At 51.2% G+C, this 27,452-nt stretch overlaps 1 protein-coding gene across 1 annotated transcript in view; it reads right to left on the bottom strand.

Annotated features, from left to right (window-relative positions):
- Window positions 1-19,239, bottom strand: part of ZCCHC7 (zinc finger CCHC-type containing 7) — a 105,679-nt gene extending 86,440 nt beyond the window's left edge. The window contains exons 1-4 of the mRNA XM_030468017.1: window positions 19,173-19,239; window positions 18,552-18,591; window positions 16,949-17,073; window positions 13,605-14,295 (exon numbers count right to left, since the gene is read on the bottom strand). Coding sequence (XP_030323877.1) covers window positions 13,605-14,271 — 667 coding nt within the window. The 5' untranslated portion in view covers window positions 14,272-14,295; window positions 16,949-17,073; window positions 18,552-18,591; window positions 19,173-19,239. The remainder of the gene's footprint in view (window positions 1-13,604; window positions 14,296-16,948; window positions 17,074-18,551; window positions 18,592-19,172) is intronic.
- Window positions 19,240-27,452: the final 8,213 nt, after the last annotated feature.

Below are 27,452 nucleotides of genomic sequence, written 5' to 3'. Positions count from 1 at the left end.
AGCAGCTGAATACGGAGGCTCAGCACTGTCACCTGTACACTGATTTCATTAGCCAAGTCATTAGTCAGCTGCTTTCAGCAGCAAAGAATGGTAATATTTATGATCAGATCAACTGTCCTGATTTTCACTCACTGAAACACACTGACCTTGGTCAATAATTAACACTCAGAATTTTAAGAGTTAAGGGCACGAGAGTCTGATACTTAATCCTTGATGTAATTTTGATTTTTCTTCCCTTCTTCTCCTGTGCTTTTATTCTTTTCCTCGAGGAGGATTGTTTGACTCTAATTTTTCATCCATTCCATACAGAACTGTCTATTAATACTGCACATCATGCTATTAACAAACTTCAAAATTACAGTAATAAAGTGAAAATTCAGAAAACAAACTGCAAATAACTTGCTGACAGTCTAAATTTCATGTCTGACTGGAAGAGCATTTTTTATTCTTCATCCCTGAATTAGCTTGTAATGCTAATGCAAGTAATGCTTGTGTTTTCTCCATGTACACCCTTTAAGAACCCCAAACAAGGAGCAGGCCATACTCATCCAGCTCTCTCCTCTGGAGGTCAGGCAGTCAGTCACCTCCCAGTCACCTCCCAGTCACCTCCCAGCCTCGGTTACCTGCAAAGTTTTGCTGAGCCCACTGTGGTCAGTCCCAGCAGAGGGAGAGGGCAGGAAGCAGATTCAACTCGAGGTGCTTGTGACACTGAATGCTTCCATAGCCAACACTACAAGTCACTGATCCTTTCCTGTTTCTCCTTTTAATTTCCAGTGGCACACACAAAGACAAAACCCTCCAAAAAAGTTAAAATCAAAGGTTTTGCTGTGTGGCTGCAGGGTGTCCCTGCCTGGCAAGCCCACTGCCCTGGGAAGCTGTTCTCTTCCCTTCCTCTATTTATGTTCTCAGAGAAGCTACAGGAAAAGGCAGCTACATCAGAATTAAGAGTTGTTCTGGCAGCTGTACCATTTCTGAGCTACTGACAGGGATTTTCTGGTGTATTTTTCATTTATGCCTATTTTTCCTCCCTGTAAGGTGCAAACTGGAATGGTGACATGAGAATGTGTACTGAGAAATGGTCTCAGTTTGACTGAGGGGAAAAAAATCAGTTATTTGCCTGAATAACAAGAGTAAAAAGTGTCAATGAATTTATCCTTAATAAACAAATTTTCAGCATCTTTTACAACCCTTATAAACCCAGTCAGACTACAAGCATTTTCTTTGGGGAAGGATTCCACCCCCAAAGAGACTGCTCACTCCTTCAAAGCCCTACAGATTTTTAGCTTCACAAAGACACTCAATATTAACCAAGCTTTGAAATAAAACAAAAGGAGGAACAGGTGACTTTGCAGGTGTGTTCTCTGTGACAAGGAACATGGGACAGTAAACAAATCAAGTGACCAGGCTTTGAATTAGCCAGAGGTGTTAGACACCAGCAACATGCAGGCTGAGCAAACAAGGACCACGTCCCTCTTGATGAAGGAGCCCACTGGAAGGCAGTAAGGCAGTCAGTCTGTCAGTCTGTCCGTCTGTCTGTCCTTCCATCTGGGTGAGCACACTCTCAGCCTCGGGTCCCAGGCACTGCTCACACCCAGACAGCCGGGGAGCAGAGAGCTGACAGCCTTTCTCCTCCTGCATTTATTTCCCTTCCCAGTGCTGAGACAAACTGGGCTGGAGAGCAGCTACAGCCGCGTTTTCCCCCCGTTTGGATGCAGCTGTTTCGCTGCTGCACCAGCTACCTGGGAGCTTTCCATGAGTTCTTCCAATCGTTCTGCGTGCCCCGCAGAATCGTTCCAGACGCCCTGCCTAAAGGGAAAGCACTTTGCAGCTTCTGTCCTCCCCAGACTGAGGGGCAGCGGGTCGGGCACAGGGTCTGAGTCTCCTCCGGGCACCCCCGGGCCCGCTCCGGAGCCGCTCCGGGTCCGATGGGGGCGGAGGCTCCGGCGGGAGCTCAGGCACCTTCCTACGGGACCGAACCAGAACTCGGCTGACCCGGGATTCCCGACACGACCCGAGCCCTCCGCTGCCGAGAAGCTACGAGAAAAACGGCGCCGATCCCGCTGCACAAGGCTACAGCTTCAGGAGAGATAAACAAACAAATAAAAACCCAAGCCCACAGATGACAAACTGATGCCTGCTTTTCAGGCTTCGTTAAAAATAAATTGTTTCTGCAAGGTAAAAATCTGAAAGCTTCCAATAGTTTTGTTTTGTTATTTTTTTCTTTGTTAAATAGGAATTAAATAGGAATACATCAAAACCTAAACTAAATAAAAAAGTGCACAAGGTAAATGGCTACATTATAAACAAAGGTCAGCACGGGCATATCTCAGAAATACACAGGGAATAAACTGCCTTCACCATCACCTCACAGCCCACCCACCCCAGGGCAGCTCATGGGGAGGTGCACAAGTCACACATATATCTGTATCTGTATATAAATATATATATATGCACACATAGACACAGACACAAACTGCAAATGCCAGCTGAACTGTCCCTCCTGCTCTGATTGCTGATGCTCATTTCCTAACTCGGACACCCCCCCCTTTTTTTTTTTTTTTTTTCCCCAGAACAAAATGGTTAATAATTGAAAAAATCTGCTGAGAAAGATCTCTGCCGTGCCAGGCCCACTGGGTGCAGTTCTGGAAGCATCAAGCAGTGGAGTCCAGGGCACCAGAACCTCGGGAGGTTCTGTGCTGGGCTGCTGTGCCCTGAAGCCCATCCTCTGCCAGGAACAAATCCTGGGAACGCCGCTGCCCCCCTTCGGGGAGGTGTTTGGGAAGGCTGCAGAAAACTCTCCTCCAAGTTGGCAACTTTTTGTTGTTGTTTTTCCTTCACGTTACCTTCCCTTTGTCCAGCTGCTTGCCAGCCGTCCCGCACCAACGCCGCGGGGAAGCTGCAGCTTCACAGCCACGGGGCACACAGACACTCAGGTGTGTGACACGCGTGTACAGGTGTGTGACACGCACGTGTACACATCTTCACACACGGCCCGGGAGCTGCCTGTGAGCCGGAGCCCCCCGGGAGGCACCCCCAGACCCCTGCAGAGCAAACCGTACAGGCAGAAGAGGCAGCGTGGGCTGGGTGCTTACCTTGGGAGGGAGGCAGGGCAAGGCCAAGGCCACCGCTGTCACCACAGAGCCTGGGAACACCCAGCGTCTCGCTGCCCTCCGATTCAAAAGGGCAGAGGAAAAAAACCACAACTCTTGGTGTCTCACCACACACAGAGTTTCAAAAAGAGACCGAAAAAAGCATCTGGCAGCCTCTCCCCCCCTCCTCCTTTCCCCCCCTCCCTCCCCCTGACTCTCGGGTTGTTGGGGTTTAAAGGAGTTGCTGGAGGAAGGATGATCCTGCCCAGGGCCTGTCCAGGGCCATGGGGCTGGGGGAAAGAGAAGCAGAGCAGGGCACTGGTGACAGAGACCCCCACCCTGTGCTGGGAGTGTCACCAACACCCCCCACACCTCCACGGGACCTGCAGCAGCATCCTCCTCACCACCTGCACTTGAGGTGGGGAACAGGAGCAAAGAACAGGCACCAGGGATCAACCCAGGGACACCAGAATGGTGATCAATCACATCCTGCAGCTAGATCTCCCCCTGGCTGTATTTCTCTGCAGAACGTGGGCAATGGCTTTGCTGCTCAGGTCAGCCAACACACCGTGTCCCACCACAGGATGCACAGACAGAGCTTTTGTTCTCTTACTGTCTCAGTTCTAAGGGTGTCCCCATCTCCCAAGACATACTCAGGATGCTTGGCACTGTTACAGGTGATGCAGGGACATCCACAGGGACACTGGAGAAAAGGCAAAGGATAAGCCGCCAGCCACAGTGACGCAGAAGGGTGAGCCTGGCAAGGTGGGCACATGGGTTCCTGACACTAAACATTTTCCTGGTAAAAAAGACACAGCTCAGCCTAAACTTCGACACCACGAGGGGTATCTGTCATGCCAGGCATCTTCTGCCAGCAGACAGGGCCCTGGTCCAGGATTTGTCAGAGAGAGGAAGAGCGAGGAGGAGAAAGGAAGAGGGAGAGGGAGAGGGAGAGGGAGAGGGGCAGGAGGGAGAGGGAGAGGAGTCCCTGTGATGTGCAGGGGTGCAGCAGAGCCTGTGCTGTGCCCCAGGCAGGGAGCAGGGACAGGGCTGTGCTGACACCTGGAAAAAATCTGCTTGGAGGGAGATCAGTGCCTGGAACTCAGGACAGGAAAGACATGCAAGTACCTGCAGTAAGAATACTGGAATAACAAATTAGCAGAGTATATAGAAAACCACTGAAATCACCCCGAGGCTCATCAGCTTGTGTTACAGATACTGTGATCACCTGCATGTCCACAGGTACTATCAAATCCAAGGATCAACTTCCTCCACCAAGTGCCAGCTGTGACAATGTGGTCACTGCGATTGGGACCAGTGCAGGCTTCCTTCTCAGTACCAATCCCTCTATCCTTCTCTAGCTTTTATTCTGTTTTAAAATTCATTAATATAAACTCAGTTTTTCCTATGCTCATTCCACACACATCTGCATGGACTTTGGTGCCTTTGTAGCCCAGCTCAAACTTTACTTTTTCCTATTTACAGCCCTATTCCTTTGTCTTCAGTAGTTACTGCTGCAATTCTAATTACTTTAAATCCCACACTTCTCTTTTAGAAGGATTAAAATCAGTTTCCCATTAATCTTCCAGAAATTCAACTGCCATATATGAGAGTTTTTCCCCACCTGGTAAGACACCCAGGGAAACAGGACAAGGAAAGAGATCAAATTCAATGACAGAAGTGAGGGAAAAAAATCCCCTTATAACAATCAACAGAACAGCAAAAAAAAAGGAAAAAAAAAAAAAGATAAAAAAAGGGAAAAAGTCACCCAGAATATATGACCATGTAAGCATGGGCACTCTTGCAGAAAACCTAGTCAGCAGTCCAAAGCCTTGGGAAATTTAAATTAGAGCTCAGGTCCACAATAGCAGAGGAATCCATACAGATAAAGGCCCCGCTCAGGTTGCATGTGCACTTAGTCCAGATCTCTTCAGATTTGCAAAGGAACTTTATTAGTTTTATTAATTTTTTTTCCTTAAATAATCAAGAGATTCAAGTGTATCCACATTACACGGTAAAGAAGATTAAGCTTTTTTTTTTTTTCTTTAATCAAAACATCCATATGCATGTGCTGCATCTCAGAAGCTTTGGGTGGATGGATTCCCAGAGCTCCGGGTGCATTCTGCTCCAGCAGCTCATGCACGAAGCACTCCTGATACATCCAGGGCTGTGAGTGTTCCACCAGACACAGCCCAGAAGAACCCCACACACCAGGAAAAACCTCTTCTCTTTTTTTTTTGGAGGGAGGGGGTGGTCAGGGGAAGAGGAGCCACTGGGAAGCTGCTCCAGCCCTGAGGTTTGAGCACAGGTCCCTACAGCACAGGCACCATCCCCATGGACACAGCAGAGTTGCTCATGGCACACCAGGACACCTCCAGCACCCCCCAGATGCCCCGGGGGGACAAGCCATGCTCCGGGGGCACTGGGACCTCCTGAGAGGGGACACCAGCAGCCACCAGCAGGAGCTGGCATCACCACTGATGTCAGAGGCCACTGTCACCAGCATGAGATGGAACCTGGAGCCACCACCGCTGTGCCCACCACCCCCTGGCCTCAAGGAGAGGGCAGCAGAGAACAGAGATCGCCTGCAGACACATGCTGCGAGGCACTGCACACTGACAAGGCAAAACCCGTGATTTTTCGGGGGTTCCTTTTTCCTTTTCTTCTTTTTTTTTTTTCCACACTGCAATTTGTACATAGGTCGACCTTGCACATGCTATTAGGTATTAATAATATTGTAATTACTGAACTGATTTTCACCAAGAAAGCTTTTTACTTCTGAAAGCAACTTTTGCTGAGATTTAATCCAGGAACTGCACAGCCTAGGCATCCAAAAAGCACAGAGTAGTGTGCCTCTTTAAATGGTTCTCCTGTAGCGTATAAAATTGAAAAATTTATTGTAGTTTCTACAGAAAAAAGTAAGTTGGTGCTGTAAGTATATGGAACAAAACCATACTGTATCTTGAAAAGGCTGTGTTTGAAACTAGGTAACAGGGAAAAAGAAATTAAAGAATAAAAGATCAATTTACTGTATACTTTTTGATCATTTTAAAATAAGTTTACACCTTATTACTGATTAAAAGTACCGTGAGGGATCTGAATAACAGCCCAGCAAGGAAAAAGAAATACAGATGCTGTCAGATTTTTGAACAGTTTCTGTGGTAACATACAGAGTTAAAAGAAAATTATGACATACATTTAGAAGAAGCCATTTAAAACAGTGATGGTTAACAAAGCATATTTCCTTTCTAAGCATGGCTGACAGAGATAAAAGAATAAGCTAAATTTACCAGACACTGCTATCTCTACTTTGATTCCAGAAGCTGCAGTTACTGCAGCTGAACAGAAAACTCCTTCCTGGAGTATTTTTTAGGGAAGAGGCAGAAATAAAATGCTCTCACATTACCTTTTATCATTTTAGGCATACATTTTTTCTTGGTTTCATTCAGTAAGTATTCAAATCCTTAATTTTTTGAAAAAATTACTTTACAGATATATTTTTATTATATTTTCTTTGATTAAATGAGGGAGTTGATTACTAAGATAAAAATCTGTGTGTAGCAAGAGTGCTAGAAAAGGAAAATGAGCTGGAAGTGGATGACAAAGCAGAAAGCTGTAAAAACTGCTTTGGAAATGTTAGCTTGAAATTCATTTTACTTTCACTGTTTCTTTTAGTACAGGGCAGCTTTATGGGACAGTAAGGAGCAAAAGTGAACAGAAACCACCATGCCTCAGGTGAAATTATTTGTCACTTGGATGCTGGCTTCCTTTCAGAACTACTTTCATATAGAAGATTAAAAATGCTGGTTTTGTAACAAATTCCAGAAGTCAATCTGTTTGGAAACACAAAAATTACTTTTTGTCTTCAGACAGCTGGGAGATCATGAGATAAGCAGATTGATAACATCCCAGCAGCCCCTGCTCTGCCTTTGTCTGACAGCTCTGTGCTCAGGCAGCAGCTCGGGGGTGTCCTTGGTGCCACTGTCCCCAGGGCTGGTGTCACCTCCAGGCACTGCACACCCTGGGAACTGCTCAGAGGATGGCAGCATCACTGCTGCCACTGAATCACAGCTTCCAACCTGGTGATCCTCAGAGCTCATCCCCTCCAGCCCCCCTGCCATGCCCAGGGACACCTCTCATCCAGCCCAGGTTGCTCCCAGCCCCATCCAACCTGGCCTTGAACACCTCCAGGGAGGGGGCAGCCACAGCTTCTCTGGGCAATCTGTTCCAGAGTCTCAGCACCCCTCCTGATGAAGAACTTCTTCCTCAGATCCAGCCTGAACTCTTCTCCTGCACTTTCCATCCATTTCCCCTTCTCCTCTGCTTGACACTCTGATGCAAAGTCCCTCTCCATCCTTCCTGGAGGTTCCCTTCAGGGATTGGGGGGCAGCTCTAAGGTCCCCCTGGAGTCTTCTCTTCTCCAGGCTGAACAGTCCCAGCTCCTCAGCATCTCCTGGGAGCAGAGCTGCTCCATCCAGCCCCTGGATCATCTTTGTGGCCTCCTCTGGACTCATTCCAGCAGATCTGTGTCCTTCTGATGGAGAGGACACCAGCACTGGATGCAGGATTTGAGGTGGGGTCTCACAAGAGCAGAGCATAGGGGGAAAATCCCCTCTCTTGATCTGCTGGCCCTGCTCCTCTGGGTGCATCTCAGGATGCTCTGCTGAGCTGCATGAGAGCACTGCTGGCTCTGTTGGGATTCTGCTCAATCACCACCCCCAAGTCCTTCTCTTCAGGGCTCCTCTCAGCCCACTCTGTACACAGTTTGTAATTGTGCCTGGGACTGCTCTGACCCAGACACAGGACCTTGCACTTGGACTTGTTGAACCTCATGCACTGTCCCATTTCTCAAGCCTGTCAAGGTCCTTCTGGATGGCATGCTCTCCCTCAAGTGAATCCACCACACAAACTTACTGACAGGAACAGCAGCAGAGCTGCTTGGGAGAAAGGATTCTGGGGAGAAGGACCATGAGGGTGTTGGGACAACACCTTCTCCCTTGGACAGAGCAGTGACCAGCACCTGTGACTTTCCAGAGCCACTTCTCATGCCAGCAGTGGCACCTCTAGCCATGCTCTTGTAAAAGCCTCACTACTGTGTTAGTAAGAAAAAAAGAGCAGAGAAGAAAGCAACCGTGCCCTGCCTGGGAACCCAGCAGAGCTTGTTGGTGATGATTTATAAAAACTTTGGGTTGAAAACCAGCCCTATGCACTGCACTCCACAGCCCAGCTGAGCCCACGCCAGCCTGTGGTCTCCAAGGAAGGTTCTGGGTGGGCAGGGGATGAAGCAGGGTGAACACAAACTCTGTTTGTACCCCTGACTGGACAGACATCAGCACTGCAGGTCTGAAAGCTGTCCTTCCAAAAGCCACGAGGAACAAAGGAATGCAGAGACTATGACTGCAGCTCTACATGGGAGAGGAAGTATGTGAAAAGTAAGCTTTTAATGAAGGGATGGATGAAAGACTCCCAGCTACAGGAGATTAATGTTCCTATCATGTACACTCTGAATGCAAAGTGGAGGAGAGGGGTGGGAGGGGCAGAGTCTCCTCCAGAGACTGGAAACTCTACACTGAATTCACTACATCTAGCAGATTTTGTAATAAAGCTCTTTGCATCAAGTACATGACAGCAGAGACCTAGACTGGCTGAGTTACTCATTCTTTGACTGCCACGTGAAGCAGGTAGGGCCCTTTCTGCAAAGCAGCAAGCAGCACACGTGCTTCCCAACGCCAGGCAAGGAAACCCAGAGGTGCCCAGGTGGGGACAAGTGACACACATGGGTACGTGGGCGCTGTCCTTCTGCATGTCTTAACACCTGCAGTTCAGACACTGCTGCTCCTGACCTGTGCACCATCTCACCAGAGAAACACAATCCCCAGCAAGGAGGCACAGAGCCACTAGAGCTGCAGAAAACACAGATTCACTTGGGCAGTGGGCAGAAAGATGGGAAAAGCCTCCAGGTGAGCACTGGGCAGAAGTGTCTGTGGCCCTGCTGTGACTTCTGAGATGTCAACAGAGGATGGAAGGGTAGAGGTGAACCTTGATTCATCATTTCCCAAGGGTAAATGACATGATGGTGGCAGCTGAAGCTGGAAGGCTGTGTGTGGAGAAGACTGCACTGAAGACATCAAGAAAGCATTGTTTGTTTGTTTATAGAGAATATTAGAAAAAATACAGATGTGAAACAAGAGCTGGGAGGACAAGTAAGATGTAGAGAAGTTACAGAATAATGATATAAACCTAATTCCTTTCCCAGAGGAGTTATTTCTTCTGACTCCAAGGGAACCTCAGTATCTCTGTCTCTGGAGCTTAACATGAAGAGACCCATCAAATGACACACACAGCCACTGCTCTGGTAGTCAGAGAACTGCTCACCTTTCAGTTCCCTTTTTAATGTGAAAACAACTGGACACACCACAATACTGTCCTGGGAGCTCTGTCCCATTGTCACAGACAGGCAGTTTACCAGTCACCTCACTCCATGTCCATCCTCACTGTCTTTGCAAGCCCTTAAATAGTAATTCACATACTGTGTAGTCACCTAAATACTTGATCTCATTCTTTAGAAACCCTGAAAACAGACCTGAGCACGTCTCAAGATAATTTAAATTACTTAGCAGAGAATATGTTTAAAACTAACCTGCCAACACACATTTTAAAAAATGCATTTCTTCCTTCAGATTTGAAATGCTAACATTTATGTTTCAGTACAGGAGTCCTGTACAACCTGTAGAACTGCAAATGTAGTGCTGTGTAAGCTCCATGAGCAAATTATGGTTACTTCACATTAGGAAGATCTATGGGTTTTGTTCCCTAAGACTATTTTGATGCTGTTTTGGCTTTTCATTACACCCCCCCCACCACCTGCTTATTTTAAGCCTGTGCCTTTGCATCTCCATCACCACTCGTGTCAGAAGCAGAGCAGCTGAGCCAAGCTGCATCTCACCAGAGCTGCCCCTGTGTACACCCTGCACATCTCTGGGCAGCAGGAGACACCAGGAGGGCAGCAGAAGGGGTTTTGGGAAGGTTCTGATGCAGCTTTCAGAACCCAGATGAGAGCAGGAGAAGAAGAGATGTACTTACCAGCCCCTTGTATGAATGGCTTTCCATTCCAGCATCTCAAAAACCGTTACATTTACCACATTTAATGAAAATAATTTAGTTCTGAACAGTCTGAGAAGTTCATAGAATCATAGAATGGGCTGGGTTGGAAGGGACCTCAGAGATCATCAAGTCCAACCCTTGATCCACTCCCCCCGTGGTTCCCAGCCCATGGCACTCAGTGCCACATCCAGGCTCTTTGGAAAGATCTCCAGACACGGAGAATCCACTACTTCCCTGGGCAGCCCATTCCAAGGGCTGATCACCCTCTCCAGAAAGAAATTCTTTCTCATCTCCAACCTAAACCTCCCCTGGCACAACTTGAGACCCTGCCCTCTTGTCTTGCTGAGAGTTGCCTGGGAAAAGAGCCCAACCCCCCCCTGGCTCCAACCTCCTTTCAGGGAGTTGGAGAGAGTGATGAGGTCTCCCCTGAGCCTCCTCTTCTCCAGCCTCAACACCCCCAGCTCCCTCAGCCTCTCCTCATAGGATCTGTGCTCGAGTCCCTTCACCAGCCTGGTTGCCCTCCTTTGGACCTGCTCCAGCACCTCAATCTCCTTCCTGAACTGAGGGGCCCAGAACTGGACACAGGACTCAAGCTGTGCCCTCCCCAGGGCTGAGCACAGGGGCAGAATCCCTTCCCTGGACCTGCTGGCCACGCTGTTCCTGAGCCAGCCCAGGATGCCATTGGCCTTCTTGGCCACCTGGGCACACTGCTGGCTCCTCTTCAGCTTCCTGGCAATCCAGACTCCCAGGTCCCTTTCTGCCACTCTGTGCCCAGCCTGGAGCTCCCCATGGGGTTGTTGTGGCCAAAGTGCAGGACCCGGCACTTGGAATGTTGAACCTCATCCCCTTGGGATCATCCCAACTCTCCAGTCTGTCCAGGTCCCTCTGCAGAGCCCTCCTGCCTTCCAGCTGATCCACACTCCCCCCCAGCTTGGTGTCATCTGTGAATTTGCTGATGATGGACTCAATCCCCTCATCTAAATCATCAATGAAGATATTGAACAGAACCAGGCCCAACACTGATCCTTGGGGGACACCACTAGTGACCAGCTGCCAACTGGATCAGCCCCGTTCAGCACCACTCTCTGGGCCCGGCCCTCCAGCCAGTTCCTAACCCAGCACAGGGTGCTCCTAGTTCATGTTGCACAGGAAAATTCCACTCCCCTCAGCTGCTTTATTGTGGCTTCCTTATTATCAACATCTCCAAGTATATGTATGAGTAAACATATTGCTACATTTGCTACAAAAACATATGTTAAGGTATCAGAATTGTCTCCTGATATTAACCTCCCACGCTAATTTTTGAAAGCCTCCCTCGGTCAGCAGTGGCACAGAGTGAAGACATGAATTTCATTTGCTTTTAATACCCAGGAACCATAACCACCCTGGTAAATTAATTACAGAATGTTCCCCAAAATGTGTGTATCTGATTTGGAAACATGCTTACAGCCTCGAGCACTGCTTTAACTTTTTTCTTTTTTTCTGGGTAATCTTGAATGCTACCACCAGCAATTTATATTTGTAAATCTTGGAGAGATCCAAGAGTAAACTGAACAAAACAAACCTCACTCCAGGTCATCTGCCTGCCCAGCAGTTATGAGGAAAACAGACACTACCCAGAAAATGTATTACCTGCTCTGTGCACAAACTGCATTGCTGCTACAGCAGCCACCACTCTGCTTCCCAGCAGGAAGAGGAATTTAAGGAAAAGACAAAGTAATTAGCTCTGGTTTCAAAGAAAGAGACAGGGTATGAAAATACAAAAAGAAAGGTGTTAATTAAATTTAGCAACTTTAGGCTATGGGAACTGCATTTTTAAATATTGGCAGGGAGAAAATACTATATAAATTCCAATTACAACGTGGGTGTCTGGGGTGTCAGCTGAATGCCCTGGCAGCAGAAGCATTTGTACATCCCTGAGGCTTGGGCAAGCACACTGGCCTCTAACTTGAGATGGAGTGCACAGCATGGTCTATCTAGCCATGGACTATGGACAGACACTTGGGAACATACACAGGAACAGCCCTACACAAGAAGTCATTGAACATCTATGGACAAGAAAAGAAAGCAGAGAGTTTCTCAGCTTTCCCCTCTCTGACAGCCAGGCAGCAGCAGGTGAGAGCAGCACTGCTTGCACAGCCTCTAGACACTTGCAGACATCAATAAGCTCTCCCTCAGACTTCTCTCCAGGCTAAGGAGCCCCAGCTCTCTCAGCCTCTCCTCATCAGACAGATGCTCCAGTCCCAAGCCATGTCTGTTGCCCTGCTCTAGACTCTCTCCAGCAGCTCCTTGTCTCTGGTGAGCTGTGGAGCACAGCACTGGGTGCAGTGTTCAGCCATGGCCTCAGAGGGAGTTCAGGTGTCCTGCAGAGATGTTCCTGCAGCAGACCTGCACATCCTCCCACCCAACAGCCTCTCCTTGGGAACTGCTTTCCCTCAGGAGATGCTCTCTGGAAATGATCTCTGTGCTTTGGAAATGGGTGGGCAAGGCAGAAAGAGTGGATCATCCAGGAGAGCTTCCAGCTGCTGGGGGTAGGGTTTAGAGTATTAGGGAGTGTGGTGATCACAGCTGACATCAGTCACACTGACCATCACAGTGACCTCCTGCACCAGCAGGTGGAGGAGTATTGTGCAAAACCCCAAAATGGCAGATGTTAGTCTCAGTGGTGGGGAATCACTGATTTATTCAGTGCAGAATCTATACAACAACTGACAACAAACTTTAGACCATCAGCCTGAACTGCCAGACCCCTGCAGGAGCGGTGACAGCACCTGCCTTGGGAAGGGGAAGGGGAAGGCTCAGGTCTCTGCAGCCCATCCCTTTCCACAGCTGTGCCTCCTCCAGCCTGGCACACAGCAAAGCCTTGGGAGCACCCAGGTCAGGCAGGGGGTGGGAATTCCATCACAGGAACAGAGGAGTGACATTGCCCCTGGGGCTATGGACACCTCTGACCTTCCTACCTGCAGCACTTCACAGCACACTTTATTGCCATGCAGCTCCTAATTTTGTCTTTAGTCCTCTTTTTTTCTTTTTTTCCCCTGCCTACTTTGTATGCAGCAAGAAAACCTCATGTTCATTCTTTATTTCACCTGTCCTCCTGCCCAGCAACTTCTAATATGCCTTTATGACTGCAAAACACCCAGGGAAGAGGGAAAGTTCACAACATCTATCACTCTGATATTCCGAACTCCTATCAGCAATACTAGCTTTCCACACAAGAAACAACTGGAATGCTGGGAGTGGCATGGCACAAATAAATGGCTCTTTCCTTCATCATGGTTTTGCACCCATCCTTACACACTCCAGTGTGCTCCCTGTTTGTCTCTCTTTGCAAACACTGACATCAGTATCACTGCAGAGGAATCCTCCCACATACAGAAGAGTAAATGAGTGATTAAGGACAGCACTAACCTTCAGTGGCCTCAGGAGTTGCACAGCCTTCCAGGTTCAACATTATATCTTCATCTCTGTCATCCACACCAGCACCCAGCAGCATCCAGCTCTCCACATCATCACCTTCAGACATCAAGCTCTCCTCCTCTGAGCTGTCATCAATCACCAGCACATCCTGGATGCTGAAACCTCTGGCAGAATGAGCTGGCTGAAGCTTCCCACCAGGACTTTTCCTTGGTCTGGATCCACCAGGATCCAGGGTAGTGCCCCCCTCAGCTGCAGCATGGTTTGGTGTGGAGGACCCTGGAGGGGCACCTATGAGACACTGAGCTGAAGAGCTGCTTGGCTTCTTTGCTTTGCTTTTGTACACACTGTCTTCATCAGGGCTGTCAGACAAAACAATAACCTCAGGGTCATCTGAACGCTGAGCCCTGAATCCAGAGATCTCCTTGTCTCTGGACTGCTGCTCAGCTGGAGCTGAGCTGTGACATGTGGCTCCTGCAGCATCAGCTTCTTCATCCACTTCCAGGGTGCTGATTTCCCCCAGATTTTGGGAATAGTGGACCTGGCTGTAGAGATGGAATTCCACCTCACTATCAACACTCTGCTCGCTGGATGACTCCTCATGATAAAGTTCATCCTCATAGGCTTCCATATCCTCCTTGTCCTCATCTCCAACAAACATCCTGGGAGGTGCAACAGCTTGTACCTACAGGAAAACAGAGGCTGTACCAGCATGGCCATGGGGCATGTCCACAGCCACCCTGGAGATGACACCTTTGGTCTTTCTGAAAGTGCTAGGGTTACCCCTAGAGCTCTGAGTACAGAGGACAAAACAGACTTTACAGCTACAACAATCAGTGCTGATATCCACAACACCAACAGCTGCTGAGGGGTGCATCTGCTGTCATCTGGACTGCTGCTCTAACCCCAACTGCCTTGGCTTCTGAAACCTGAACTTAATGTGGCCTCAGCTGCCACAGCTCCTCTCCCCCTTGGGTTCAAAACCAGGGCACCTGCATGGATCAGGAGCCAAAGCAGTGCCTGAACCCAAGTTCTGATGGTTCTGGTGCCTGGCACTGAGTCTGGGTACTCTGCAGCTTGTTTCACAAAGCAACACCTAACACACACCCCTGAGAGAGCAGGGGAGGAACATCTGACTGAAGGAACTTGGAGCCCATCAACACCTGGGCTGCAGAACCACCTGAAATGGCACTTCAGAAGTCAGCCCCATGAGGAGGAGTGCTGTGACACAGCAGCACCCAGACACACTCTGCTCAGGTCTGAAGGCAGTGTTAAAAAAAAAAAAGAACCCAGAGGGAGACAGTGGAAAATCTGCAGCCTTTGCACAAACCTTTGTACAAAACTGTCCTGTCTGGACTCAGGAACTGAGCTGCAATGCCATGAAAATGCAACTACCATGCTCTGACACCTGAAGAAGGGTTGGGCAGTGTCTGCCCAGCACAACCTTTGCTGTGAGATCTTCATGCTGCCTCCAGCTCAGCAGTTGTTCTCTACAACCCTGAATCACCTTTCTGGTGGATCTGAAGACCCATTTCCCTCCTCCTGTGCTCAGCAACACTGCTTTTCAAACCAACAGGCAGTAAGAGCTGATGCAGGGTTGGGAGGAGTGGCTGGAGTGGCAGAAGGTTGTGCTGCCACTCAGAGCAACCTGAGAGGGCTGGAGAGGGGGGCAGAGAGGATCCCATGGCAGTCACCAAGGGTAAATGCCAAATGCTGAGGTGGCACAAGCTGGGGGACCACAGCTGGACAGGGGGGTTGCAAGAAGGGACCTGGGGGTGGGAGAAATTCACTTTTGGGAAAAAAAGCATTCTGGGCTCCTGAAGAACACAGCCAGCAGGGTGAGGCAGGTCACCCTTCTGCTCAAGCCAGCACTTACAAGAGGTTCAGATTAGATACTGGGAAAAATTGCTGCACCCAAAGAGTGGTGAAGCACTGGAACAGGTTGTCCAGGAGAAGGTGGAGTCACCAACCCCGGGGGTGTTCAAAAAATGGGTAGATGTGGTGCTTGGGGAGGTGATTGAGTGGTTATGGGGGTGGTGGATTGATGGTTGGACTTGATGATCTTGAAGGTTCTTCCCAACAGTGATGGCTTTGTGACTCTAAGAGCACACCTGGAGTGCTGTGAGCTGGGAGCCTTCCCCAGTGCCAGAGAGGGTGGACAGGCTGGGATGGTGCAGCAAAGGGCCACAACATGATGAAGGGAGCCCACTGGGGACTGCTCAGCCTGGAGGAGGCTCAGGGGATCTTACCAAGGAACACAGTTACCTGAGGGGGGCAAGGAAACAAGGCAGAGCTCTTAGGAATGTTTCTAGGAACACGACAGGATGCAGCAGACAAAAAAATAAAAAAAAACCACACCTTTTTTTACTCTATTGCCCAGAAATGCTGTGGAACCTCTTCCATCCTTGACAGCATTCAAACCCCAGAGGGACATGGCCCTGAGCAAAGTGCTCCAGGTCACCCTGCTTGGGGTCAAGGGGCTGGACTGCCAGAGGCTCCTTCCAACCTCAGCTGGCCCTTGATCCCAACACCCCAGTGACTCTACAGAGCTCCCTGCCCACTCCCAAACACATCCTGAGGTTCCTCTGGGTAACTCAGGGGATGTATGATTTCATTTATGGGGGGGAGGAGGAAATGGAATACTTCCTCTGAGAAGTGCTCCTCTACCTCTGCATTACAGACACTCCTGGGGAAGCCAACAAACTTTTTCAGACCTGTAAACTCCCAGATGGAATTTGTGTTTTCAGCTGTGGAATGGGAGGCCTGGTGTTGCTTAAGTTCAGATACTGACACACAAGTACAAAAATCTAGATTCTGGAGCTTTGAGCATGAGCAATTTGTGCAACAATGGCCCTTCAAGGCACAGTGCCTGCCCTGAGCACCAGGGATCTGACCTCACTTGTGTTCCTGTTGCACCAGAAATCAAACACCTTTCCCACAGAAAGAAACGAGGCAGAGCCACACAAAACATGGTGCACAGGCAGGAAAATATAATGCTTACTGACAACCCATGGGCCTGGTCTGGATCTGCTAGATTCTGCCTCTCTCCTCTGGGTTTTGGGTAAAAATAATACACATTATGCCAAATAAAATATGAACGAGTAAGTTCAGAACTTGGTGATAACAGACACAAAGATCTCCTGTATACCAGTACTGAGGTTTGGATGACACAGGAGGAAAAAATAACAGGCTGCTGGCAGGAGTGGTGGTTGGCAGTAAAGAACTAAAACAGAGAAGCACCTGACAGACCCAGGGAAGCACCAAAACTTCAACATTCCTCTCAGCTTTGGGTCCTGTCCCCCTCTCAGACAGCTCTGAGCCTGCAGCACTGCACTCACCTCCAATGTCCTGCACAGCTCAGGTCAGACAACAGCTCCTCCTCCTCCTCTTCCTCCTCCTCTGGGGTTCAAGCAGGGCTGGAATGTGGAAGGGCCCCTCCTCTCCCTCAGTGTGTGCCAGGCCCCTGGAAACAGGAGACATCCCACATCAGCACCTCTGCTCAGCACCCAGGGCTCAGCCAGCACCTCTGCCCCCCTCCCCAGCAGGGTGAGGGACAAGCAGACCCCAGCCCTGCAGCCCAGAAGGGGCAGAGGAGCCTGGCAGAGCTCTGTTGTTCTCCATTTCCCCAGGTCTGACACCCAGAGCTGGATCTGACTGCTGCCCTCCAGCACTTCAGACCTGCTCTCTCCAGGAGAAGGTCTGGCCCATGGGCCACCCTCCTGCTTGCTGCCCTCTGACAGTGACAGTGACACCCCCAGGACACCCCCCACTTCAAAAGGAGCACCCCAGCCCAGCCCATCAGGTTGGACAGGTAACACAGGCTGCAGGGAGCACAGCACAGACACCCCACACCTTGGAGCTGGCTGCCCTTCTCCTAAAAACCCCAAACCACAGATCTGCACCTCTCAGCAGGAGGAATCCCACCCCCCTGACCCCAGAGCAGGGCACTGCCTCTCTGCTGGGCACACCTGAGAGCAGCCCAGGGAAAGGGCTGCTGGTGGAAACACAGAGTCAACAAAAACCACAGCTACCTGAGCTTCCCAGCAGTGGCACGAGGAGGATCCCCCAGATCACTCACAGGGGCTGCCTGACACAGCACCACAAAGCCCCACATCCCCCAGTGAGGGCAGTGACCCCACAGCTCTGGGCACCCCAGCCCTCTTTCCTCCCTCTTGTGCTCAGTCACACTGGGGACACAAACTGACACCTGCTGCACAGCCACAGACAACATGAAACTCCACAAAAAACTCAAGTGCTTCAGGGCAAGCGACTGAAATCTTTGATTTCTGCTGCTGAAGCTGCTCTTGCACCCACAACACACCTCGTCTGGGTGAGAAAAGTCATCAGAAGTATTAATTATCATGAGGCACAGCAACAGAATGCAAATCACAGCTCTGCTGTCCTGGCTGCAGCAGGAAGGTGTCAAATCTGGTTATTTAAAAACAACACAAAACCCCACAACACATGGTTACTGCTAGTCTGATGTCAGGAGACAGCTGTTCTCCTGCCCCTGCCCCTCATTTCTGCACCAGAGGTGACACAGACCATACCTGGGCACATGGGCACCCCCAGCTGCACTCCCAGCACCTGCGGGTGCTCCTCCCCCAGCAGAGCAGCGTCCAGGGGACACATTTTAACTCGCCATGAGGCCACCAGCAGGGCAGCCACACCCCTGCCTGGCACTGAGACCCCCTGCACCACACCCTGCTCCCAGCCAGGGGCAGAACCCCTGAGCTGCCCCGATGGGACCTCTGCTCCTGGGTGCCTCTGGATAAAACTCTGCCTCTCCTTTGTTACAGGGGTAACACAAACTGAGGCTGACTTGTGGGGTGCTTAAGAAAATGTCTCCTCGCTGCACTTCCCTGACACGTGGTGTGAGTAAGTGTAACGAGAAGATGTGGACAGGGGGTTAAATGATGTTTTACTAGTGACAAGCTATACCTGCAGCAGATGACAGGAATCTATCTTCCACACCCAAACCCTGGAAAATAGCAAAACAATTCAAAGTTCACTTCACACGTTTTCTGGGATTTTTCTTTTTCCCCTTGGAACCGTTTTTAACTGCAGCTCCTCAAGTTTCCGGACTGACTCGGGCCCGGTTCCTGCACAGGGCTGTGCCGGGCCGAGGGGACCACAGCCCCGGAGTGCCCGGAGTAGGGAAGGGGCGCGGTGGGCTCCACAGGAGCCCCTAAAGGCACCGACCCCTCCCCAGCACCTCCCCGGGCCCCGCACAGCAGCGCTCCGGGCCGGGGCTGGTCCCGGGACAGGCTGCGGCGGAGACAAACACGGACACCTGCCCAGCGGCTCGCACGTCTCTTTGATGGCACGGAGGCTCCAGAGGGCAGACAGCCGGCGGAGCCCCTCGAGGGAGCGGGGCCGGGGGCCGGGCCGGGGGTGCGGGACAGGCCGCAGGGGGGGCAGAGCGGGGTGCGGGCGGGCAGAGCGGCCCCGGGTCGGGTCGGGGAGTGCTGGGCTGGCGGGGGCCAGGGAGGGTCCCTCCGGGGGCGGTGCCGGGGCTGGGGGTGCGCGGGTGCCGGTCCCGCCGGTACCCCCGGTACTCACTGCCCGAACTCACTGCCGGCCGCGCCGCCACACGACGAGCCGGAAGTGCTGCTGCGCGTGCTTCCGGAACCGCCCCTCGTGACGTCACCGCCCTGCTTGGCGCCTGGCCACGCCCACGGGAGGGGGATGGGCGGAGCGAGGAGCCCTGAGCGTGAGAGGGGCGGGGCCTAAGGGGGCGGGGTATAAAGGAGGCGTGGCCCCAAAGGGGGCGGGGCCTGAGGGATGCGCAGCTCGGCTGGCCCCCCAGCCCCCCCCTCCCTCTGGACCCCGTTACCCCCCCAGGGCCCCCCAGGACCCCCGGGACCCCCCAGGACCTCCAGGTGCCCCTGGGCTGCGGGCGCGGGTTGGGTCCTGAGGCAGGAGGGGAGTGGCGGGGGGGGCACTGAGGAGGAACCGGCATGGGTTGGGTGTGAGACCCCCCGGGTGCTCTGAGGGGTCCCCCCGCGTCAGCCCCGGGGCTGGGGGGTGGGGGGCTCCTCAGGGCCGGGCTGCTGGAGACGATTGTGTGTGATAATTCTCTTTGCACACTTTCTTCTGGACTCTAAACATTTATATGATAATTACTTTAACACACACCTCATCATATACTACAATGTATATTTAATTTTTTTTTTATTTCCACAGCATTAGATAAATTAAATATTAATGATAGTTTCTTAACAAATATTTATATTGTATTTATTTTAACAGAACGTGGCCGAGGAGTGCCCTGGATAGGACTGACTCTGGGAACAGACAAGGTGTGGAGTCCAGATGGATGCCCTGGAAAACTTGAGCCACTTGTCTTGAACTGGTTGCCACGTTTAAAAAAAATAACCAGAATTTTCCATCTCAATCAGTGGCTGCATTGGAGCAGTCAGGGGGTTGGACACGTCACATTTCAGGCAGTTTGGACCCCAAATTATCCATGCTGTCCTCTCTTTATGGGGTCACCTCTGAGCTTCATGGAGCCTCAGTGCCTTCCTCACCTCCTGGTGCTGCTCCCCTGACTTGCTAGGAGAGGAGTTTTTCTCATTAGTCTCATCTGGCAAGGATACGAAGTGGTTTTAGACATCCTAGTTTCATAAAAATAAATGTTCTGCAAGATGAATTTCTGTGTCTTCTGCTCTGGTGATAGAGGTTGAAAGATACACCTCTGCAGCTTGCTGAAAACGGGTAAAAACAAGGGTGAATGAGAGCTTTTCAGAGAGCTGCAGACAACATCTGAGGCAAAAGTTCCCTCCGTGTAAAAGTGTGTTTCAGAAACAAAATCCCAATGGCTGACAGAAAATCTCAGGGACACCCCCGAGCCTGCCTGGAGCACACCAGGAGGTGAACCCTGCTTTGTGCTGTTCGACTTCTTGTTCAGACACCCGATGGACAGGCAGAGCAGGCAGCGTCCACTGAAACAACAGCGAACCCTGTAACACACCTCGGGCTGCCGTGTATCGATCCTTTTCGTCTTCTTCCTTCTCCCCTTGGGAGCAAACCCCAGTGGGACAGTGGGAAGTTCAGCCCGCAGGTAGCTCTGTCACGGGCATGAGCACCAGGAATTCCCGAGGAAACCTCAGGTTTGGGCAAGGGGCTGCAGGGGACAAAGGGCAGATAATGAGTCTGTGCTGCTAATGAACCTGTGTTCTGCTGATCAGGGTGTAGCTGACTGATGGCATCTGAAGGGGCTACAGGGAAGGGGGGAGGGCTTTGGACACGGGGGGTAGGGAGAGGAGAAGGGAAATGGGTCAAAATGGGAGAGGGGAGATTGGGGTTGGACATGGGGGAGAAGTCCTTTGGGGTGAGGGTGCTGAGCCCCTGGGTGCCCCCAGAAACTGCCCCATGGCTGTAAGTCCAGGTTTCACGGTGCTCGGAGCAGCCTGGGCTGGTGGGAGGTGTCCCTGTCCATGCAGGGAGTCGGAACCAGAACCAAAACCATTCTGTGCCGCCTCTCCAGGTGCTGCACCAACACACACGGCCCCTCCGAGCCGGGGTCCTGCTCCCTTGGCCAGCCCCAAACCCTTTCCAGAAGCGGTGCAGGCCCCACAGCGAGCCCCTCGCCTGGGAAATGGGCTGCATGTCCCGTGTAATGCTGCCAAACGATCCGGTGCCGGATCCTGCCGGGCTGTGCTGCTGCTCCGGTGAGCGGAACGGGGCTGATGAGATACAGCAGGCAGCAGCGGGGGGTCGGGAAGGGCATCCAGGCGGGCAGGGGGGCTGCAGGGGGGGTGGGTGGGGGCTTCGAGCAGACTGTGCCTCTGCAGCAACCTCTGTCTGTCTGTCTGTCCGTCCATCCGCCCTGCCGCAGGACCATCCCCTGCCCCGTCACCCCACAGCTCCTCCCGCAGTGCTCAGAGCCCCGCCTGCTGCTGCCGGAGCCGGGACAACACCCTCCCCTTGTCATCTCATTTATGCCTTTTGGTTTTTTAATTTTTTTTTATAGGCGTCTCAGGCTTCGGGGCTTCCCTTAACGCACTAGGTGGTACTCTATTTTCAACATTTCTGGAGCTAATTACCGCCTGCCTTTTGCCTCCCGGAGCCTTGGTGCCCGTGTCTCCTGCTGGCTGCAGGAGTGCCTCTCGCAGGGCCAAAGGGTCTGTCTGATTCTCTGACCTGCTGGGCTTCGGTCGAGAAAGATGTGGGCAAAATAGGACCCACAAGGATGAAGGATTTGCCCTCTAGCAGAGAGCAGGCAGACCCTGTCAGGTGTCAGAAGCTTAGCTGTGAGACCTGATAGATGTAACAGGTACTTTTCTCTGTTCTAGTCAGGATGCCTTCCAAAAAAAAAAAAAAAGTTTTTACTGCCTGCCTGTGGATATTATGAAACCTCTCAGATGCATAACATAATTAGTTGTTGTAAAACAGATGCTTTTGGTTGAAAGGTGAGCTGGAGCTGCAAAATGTGACAGCTGCAGGTCCTGAGGACACCAGTGTGTCCCTGGGGCTGTGTCTGACCCCAGTGCCCCCTCCAGGCCTGATCCTCACCCTCCCTGACTGCTGGCACCACAGCCTCAGCATGGCCTGGCCCCATGGATGTGCTCAGTGCCCCCCAGCTGCCCTGCCCCTGGGTGGGCTGGGGCTGGGGCAGTGGTGTAAAATACATGTTTGGAGAAAGACCTCAGGCACCTTTCCTCAGAGTAGTTCCAGGAAAGGAAATTTCATTATTTGTAGAAGTAGAAAGATCAGAGGATTGGTGTTAAGAACTGACTATGGGCATGTTTTACACTTGCAAGAAGTCACTCTTGCCAAATTTGACCCTGAAAGAAAGTTTCTTTTTTGGTGGTGTCACTGTGGAAAGTCAGCACTGGCCCCTGGTGCAGCTCATGCGTGGTGGCCTGTCCCCAGGGACCTGTACCCGGGGCCACCACAGCTCTGGGGACACGGTGGGAACTGCCAGCAGCTGCCTGTCACCCCAACTCCCCCAAGCTGCCAGTGCACGAGCCCCTCCTGGGGCTGCTGTGGGATGGGGACCTGGGGGCTGTTCTGCAGGTGGTTCGGGTTGGCATGTTTGGTGTGGGTGGGTACAAAGAAATCAGCCAATTCTCTCTGCAGATGAGGTCATCAGGAGTCAGGATGAGTTTTAATGAGTCTGATGTGAAAGCAATCACAGCTTTAGGAGAGCACCAGAGCACTGTGGCTGAGGTGTGGCACTGCACTTCTGAACATCACAGACAGTGTAAGAACACCAAGGCACCATCACTGCCTTCATTTTATTTGTATTTCCTTGGACAAACAGTCCTCATGACAGCTTTTCCATTGCATCGTCCATGTGCATCCATCCTGGGTGAGGAAATGACACAGCTGGGTTTTGGAGTGCTGTGGGTTTGCTGCTGCAGAGGAGCAGGGAGCACCCAGAGCACAGGGAGCCAGGACTGATCCTGGGATCAATTTCTCCAGGGAAATGGAGCCCTGCTGCTGCCCGTGCCTCTGAGCAGAGCAATGATCAACTCCAGCTGCCAGGCACCCAAACCCAGCCCAAACTGCCCCTCTCTGCCCTGAGCAGCATCCATTCCCCTCTCTTTGCTGTGCTGGAGACTCACATGAGAGGAGAGAGCCTCAGCACCTGGATTTCAGGTTCTGATCCTCATCCCTGGCCAGGGGAAGATTCCCACCCTGTTGCTTGTGCAACACATCAGTGTCTGTGTTCTGCTCAGCTTGCACTCCCTCCCTGGGGAAAGTCCCTTCTTCCTTCATGGCTCACAGCTTTCCAAGTTGTCCAGAGGGAAACCTGGCATCTTCCTGCAGCCCAGAACGGGGGCTGGGGCTGAAGACAGCCCTGTCTGCTTCCCAGCTGCTGGAGGTGTCCTTTGTGCCCCCAGTGCCCCCATCCAGGCTGTGCAGGCAGGGTGTGGGCAGGATGTGTCCATCCCTGCCCGGGGTGCTGCCTGCACCCTCACCTGCACACAGCCAGAGCACGAGGGGCTGCACAGAGCACAGGCAGGGGGCTGCCTGGGGACACTCCAGGTCCCCTTGAGTCTTCCAGACTGCAGGACTTCAGTGGAGAACACTGCTCTCCCACCACAACCCTTGTGTGCTTTAGAAAAAAAAAAAAAAAAAAAAAAAAAAGAATAAAGAAGGAGATTTTCCATACAGGTAGATGGACAGTTTACAGTCCCAGTGCCAGTAGGTGTCACCCAAGAATGTGCAGCTTTGTTTCTGGATTTGGTGCAAGCCTGGGGCTCACCAGAGACATCTTCAGCCTACAGGACCAGGCAAGCCTGGAGAACTCTGCTGCTGGGGTGGATGGACATCAGAAAGGACCCTGGGCAAGAGGAATGCTGGCTTTCCTGTTCTTATTTCCAAAGTGTGCTTCTGAATGCTGCAGGAAACACTGTGCTGGGGCCCAGAACCAGTCAGCAGTGTTACTCACCAGGAAGGTGTCAGGATGAGTTTTCTGTTGCTTCAGACTTTGCCAGATGTCCACCCTATGAGGGGAAGTGTCCTCCAGGAGCTACTGCCTCACCTGGGCTTCCTTTGGGAATTTATAGCTGGGAGGAGCTGCCCTCCTCCAGGACAGGAGAGGAGAGATTCACAGGAGTCTTGGGCATGTTGAAAACTTTGGTGCTCCCTCCAGCCTGAAGCAACGTGAGAATGTCACTGAAGAGTGCAGGGAGGTCAATCAAATGTGAGAGGCAATCATCTCCTCATTTCCAATAACTTAACTTTGCAGCCGTGTTGAACACTGTTTGTACCTGGACTGGTTGGATGAGGCTGGTTGTCCTTGCTGCTGCTCTCCTGTGCTCAGGGAAGTGTCTGTGCCCCTGTGTGGGATGCTCACTGAAACTCACCCTGTTCTCACCCCACACCTGCAGCTGACAGTATTTTTTGTGTCTGGGCCTGTGAATGCCATTTTTGTCTGTCCTAATGCAGTAAAATTATAACCTTTGAGGTGATGAACCACTGCTCCTCCATGCAGACAGAGGTGGATGTGCCACAGGTCTGCACTGTCCCCACACAGGGAATGCTGGGCTGGGAGAAGGGAGAGCCAGGGGAGAGGAGGGAGAAGAACACAAAGCCAGGACAGAGAAGAGATGGCAGACACCTGCCACTACAGGTACCATTTACCCACAGAATCACAGAATGATTTGGGTTGGAAGGGACCTCTCAGGGTCACCCCATCCAACCCCCTGCAGTATCAGGGACACCCTCATTAGATTAGGGTGCTCAGAGCATCCTCAAGCCTCACCTTGAACATCTCCAGGGAGGAGGCCTCAACCACCTCCCTGGGCAACCTGTGCCATTATTCCACCACCCTCATGCTGAGGAACTTGTTCCTAATATGTTGTCTACATTTACTCTAATTTAAATCCATTGCCACCCATTCCAGCACCACAAACCTGCACTGACCAGGCCACAGGAATGGTGCTTTTGGAAGACTTTCGGAAGACTTTGTGCATTGAAATGTCATGAAAGTTGCAGGTGCTGGGTCCCAGTGAGCTTCCAAGCACTTGGTGTCCTGCCCCATGAGAAAACCTTCAGAACCTGTGGCCCCTGGTGCTGCTGGACCTGGGCATGGATCAGGGAGCTGTGTCCCCATGTGGGCTGGGACCTGCACAGCCTCTAGAGCTGCAGGGCCACCACCATCCTCAGCTGAGAGCAGCAGGGACGGGAACACTTCAGAAGTTAATTAAATTCCCAACCCCCCTGCCCAACCTGCTCCTCCTCTTCCCAACGCTCCCGTTTGCCGCTGCTGCAAGCCGAGCAGTGGGGCTGGGGAGGCAGTGTAATTATTGAGCTCCTCAGAGCTCTCTCCACAGTGCTTCCCAGCTCATTAATTACAGCTTCATCAGTGCCAGGGCCAGCAGCACGCTGAGATGGGCAGGGGCAGGACCTGCAGAAGGAGGCAGCAAGAAGCCACAAAGGGACACAGGAGGGGACAACCTGAGGTGGAACGGGATGGAGGAGATGGGTGGTGTCAGCCAGGAACCTGGGCAAGAGGAGCAGGGACTGGGACACAGCTGGGAAAGAGGAATGTCAGAGCTGTGTGGGGACAGCAGCACGGGCTGAGTGTGGAGGGTGAGGGGCACGTGGCTGGACAGAATCCCAGAATCCCAGAATAGTCACGTTTGGAAAGGACCTCTGAGATCACTGAGTTCAGCCACACACACACTGAAAACAGAACCACCAAAACCAAACCCTGGACAAACACAAACACTGCACACACTCCACCAAATAACACCCACCAAAAAAAATCACCTACAGTCTGGGCCACTGGAGCATGTCCTGAAGTGACACATCTACACATTTCTTCAATCCCTCCAGAGATGGTGACTCCACCACCTGCCTGGAGAGGCTGTTCCAGAGCCTGACCACTCCTTCAGTGAAGAAATTCCTCCTGATATCTGATCTAAGCCTGCTCTGACACCAAGGGACAGTGGTGCTGGCATCACTGAGGTCTGTCCCTCCTGCCCAGCTGCCTTCTCCTGCACAGCCAGCAGGACATGCTTGAGTGGATGGTACAGATATTGATACAGATATTTTATTTGGGATATTTTATTGGGGGATGCTGGGGAAGGGATGTTGGCAGTTGGAGTTTGTGATCTTAGAGGTCTTTTCCAGCTGTGACAGTTTGGTAATCCTGTGATGTCCTGGCTGTGGTCCAGCATCTGTCCCACTGTGCTGCTGCTGGGTAGAGTGGCTTCCACAGCTTCTGACCCTTGTCACAGGAAATTATTCCTTTCCTCAGCCCAGCTTTCTCACTAAGGGAGCAAAATATTTGTAACAATTTTCTGCCTTCCTCCAAGTTCTAGACAGTATGAATCCTTACCTCTTTAGGGCAAAAAACTCCATCCCTCAGCATCCTTCCTCTAATGAAGATCTGAAGCCTGTGAGGGACACACAGGACTCCATCTGCTCAGTGTCTGCAGCACAGAGGAGCCCCTGGCAGGGCCAGAGACCAGAGGTGGGACAGGAACCACAAATAAGCCAGGTTGATGTCTGCAGGGTGAGTCAGGCTGGTGGCCATGCTGGTGGCCATGCTGGTGGCCCTGCAGGAGGCAGGGCAAGTGGCAGCTCCATGCTGTGTGCCAAGATCTGTGCTTCAGGTCCTGCTCCTTCACCAGGTCTCCACTTTCTCTGGAATCTGTGGATGAGATGGGGACCAAGCAAGGAAGGAGGTGGCTGTCTGTGTGTTCTTCTCATCCCTGGGGCATCCCCCCGTTAGAAAATTGTATTTCTTCTGCTGTTCTGTGCTCTGAGGGTCCTGAGCTTAAGGGAGGAGGTTGCTCTTCTGGGCATCCACAGTTTCCAAAAGCAGGTTATTTAAAAGGACGTGTGAGGTCAGGATGTGCATGTCCTCCATGGAAAACCCTCTGGGGCTTGTGGGCAGCTCCTGAAATGCACACATGCAAATTTCCTCTTTTGACAAAAGGGAAAGGACAATTCAGAGCCAGAAAGGACTCCTTGCTCAAAGACCTGATATTGCACCATGAGTAGTTTTAAACTCTGACTTCATGATTTCCATTTTCTTTTGGCAGCTTCGGGTCTTCTCTGCTTCTCTCTCTCTCGTTTTTGGTTTTGGTTTTGGTATTGTTTTTTGGTTTTCTTCTTTTTCTTTTTTTTTTTCTTTTTCTTTTTCTTTTTCTTTTCTTTTTTCCTTTTCCTTTTCCTTTTCCTTTTTCTTTTCTTTTTCTTTTTCTTTTTCTTTTTCTTTTTCTTTTTCTTTTTCTTTTTCTTTTCTTTTTCTTTTTCTTTTTTCCTTTTCCTTTTCCTTTTCCTTTTCCTTTTCCTTTTTTTCCTTTTCCTTTTCCTTTTCCTTTTCCTATTTCTTTTTTCTTTTCCTTTTTCTTTTTTTCTTTCTTTTCTTTTTTT

The sequence above is a fragment of the Calypte anna genome, chromosome Z, assembly GCF_003957555.1.
Source record: "Calypte anna isolate BGI_N300 chromosome Z, bCalAnn1_v1.p, whole genome shotgun sequence".
Classification (NCBI taxonomy): Eukaryota; Metazoa; Chordata; class Aves; order Apodiformes; family Trochilidae; genus Calypte; species Calypte anna.
Note: the sequence above shows the minus strand (reverse complement) of the source record. Positions and strands in the feature narration are given on the sequence as shown.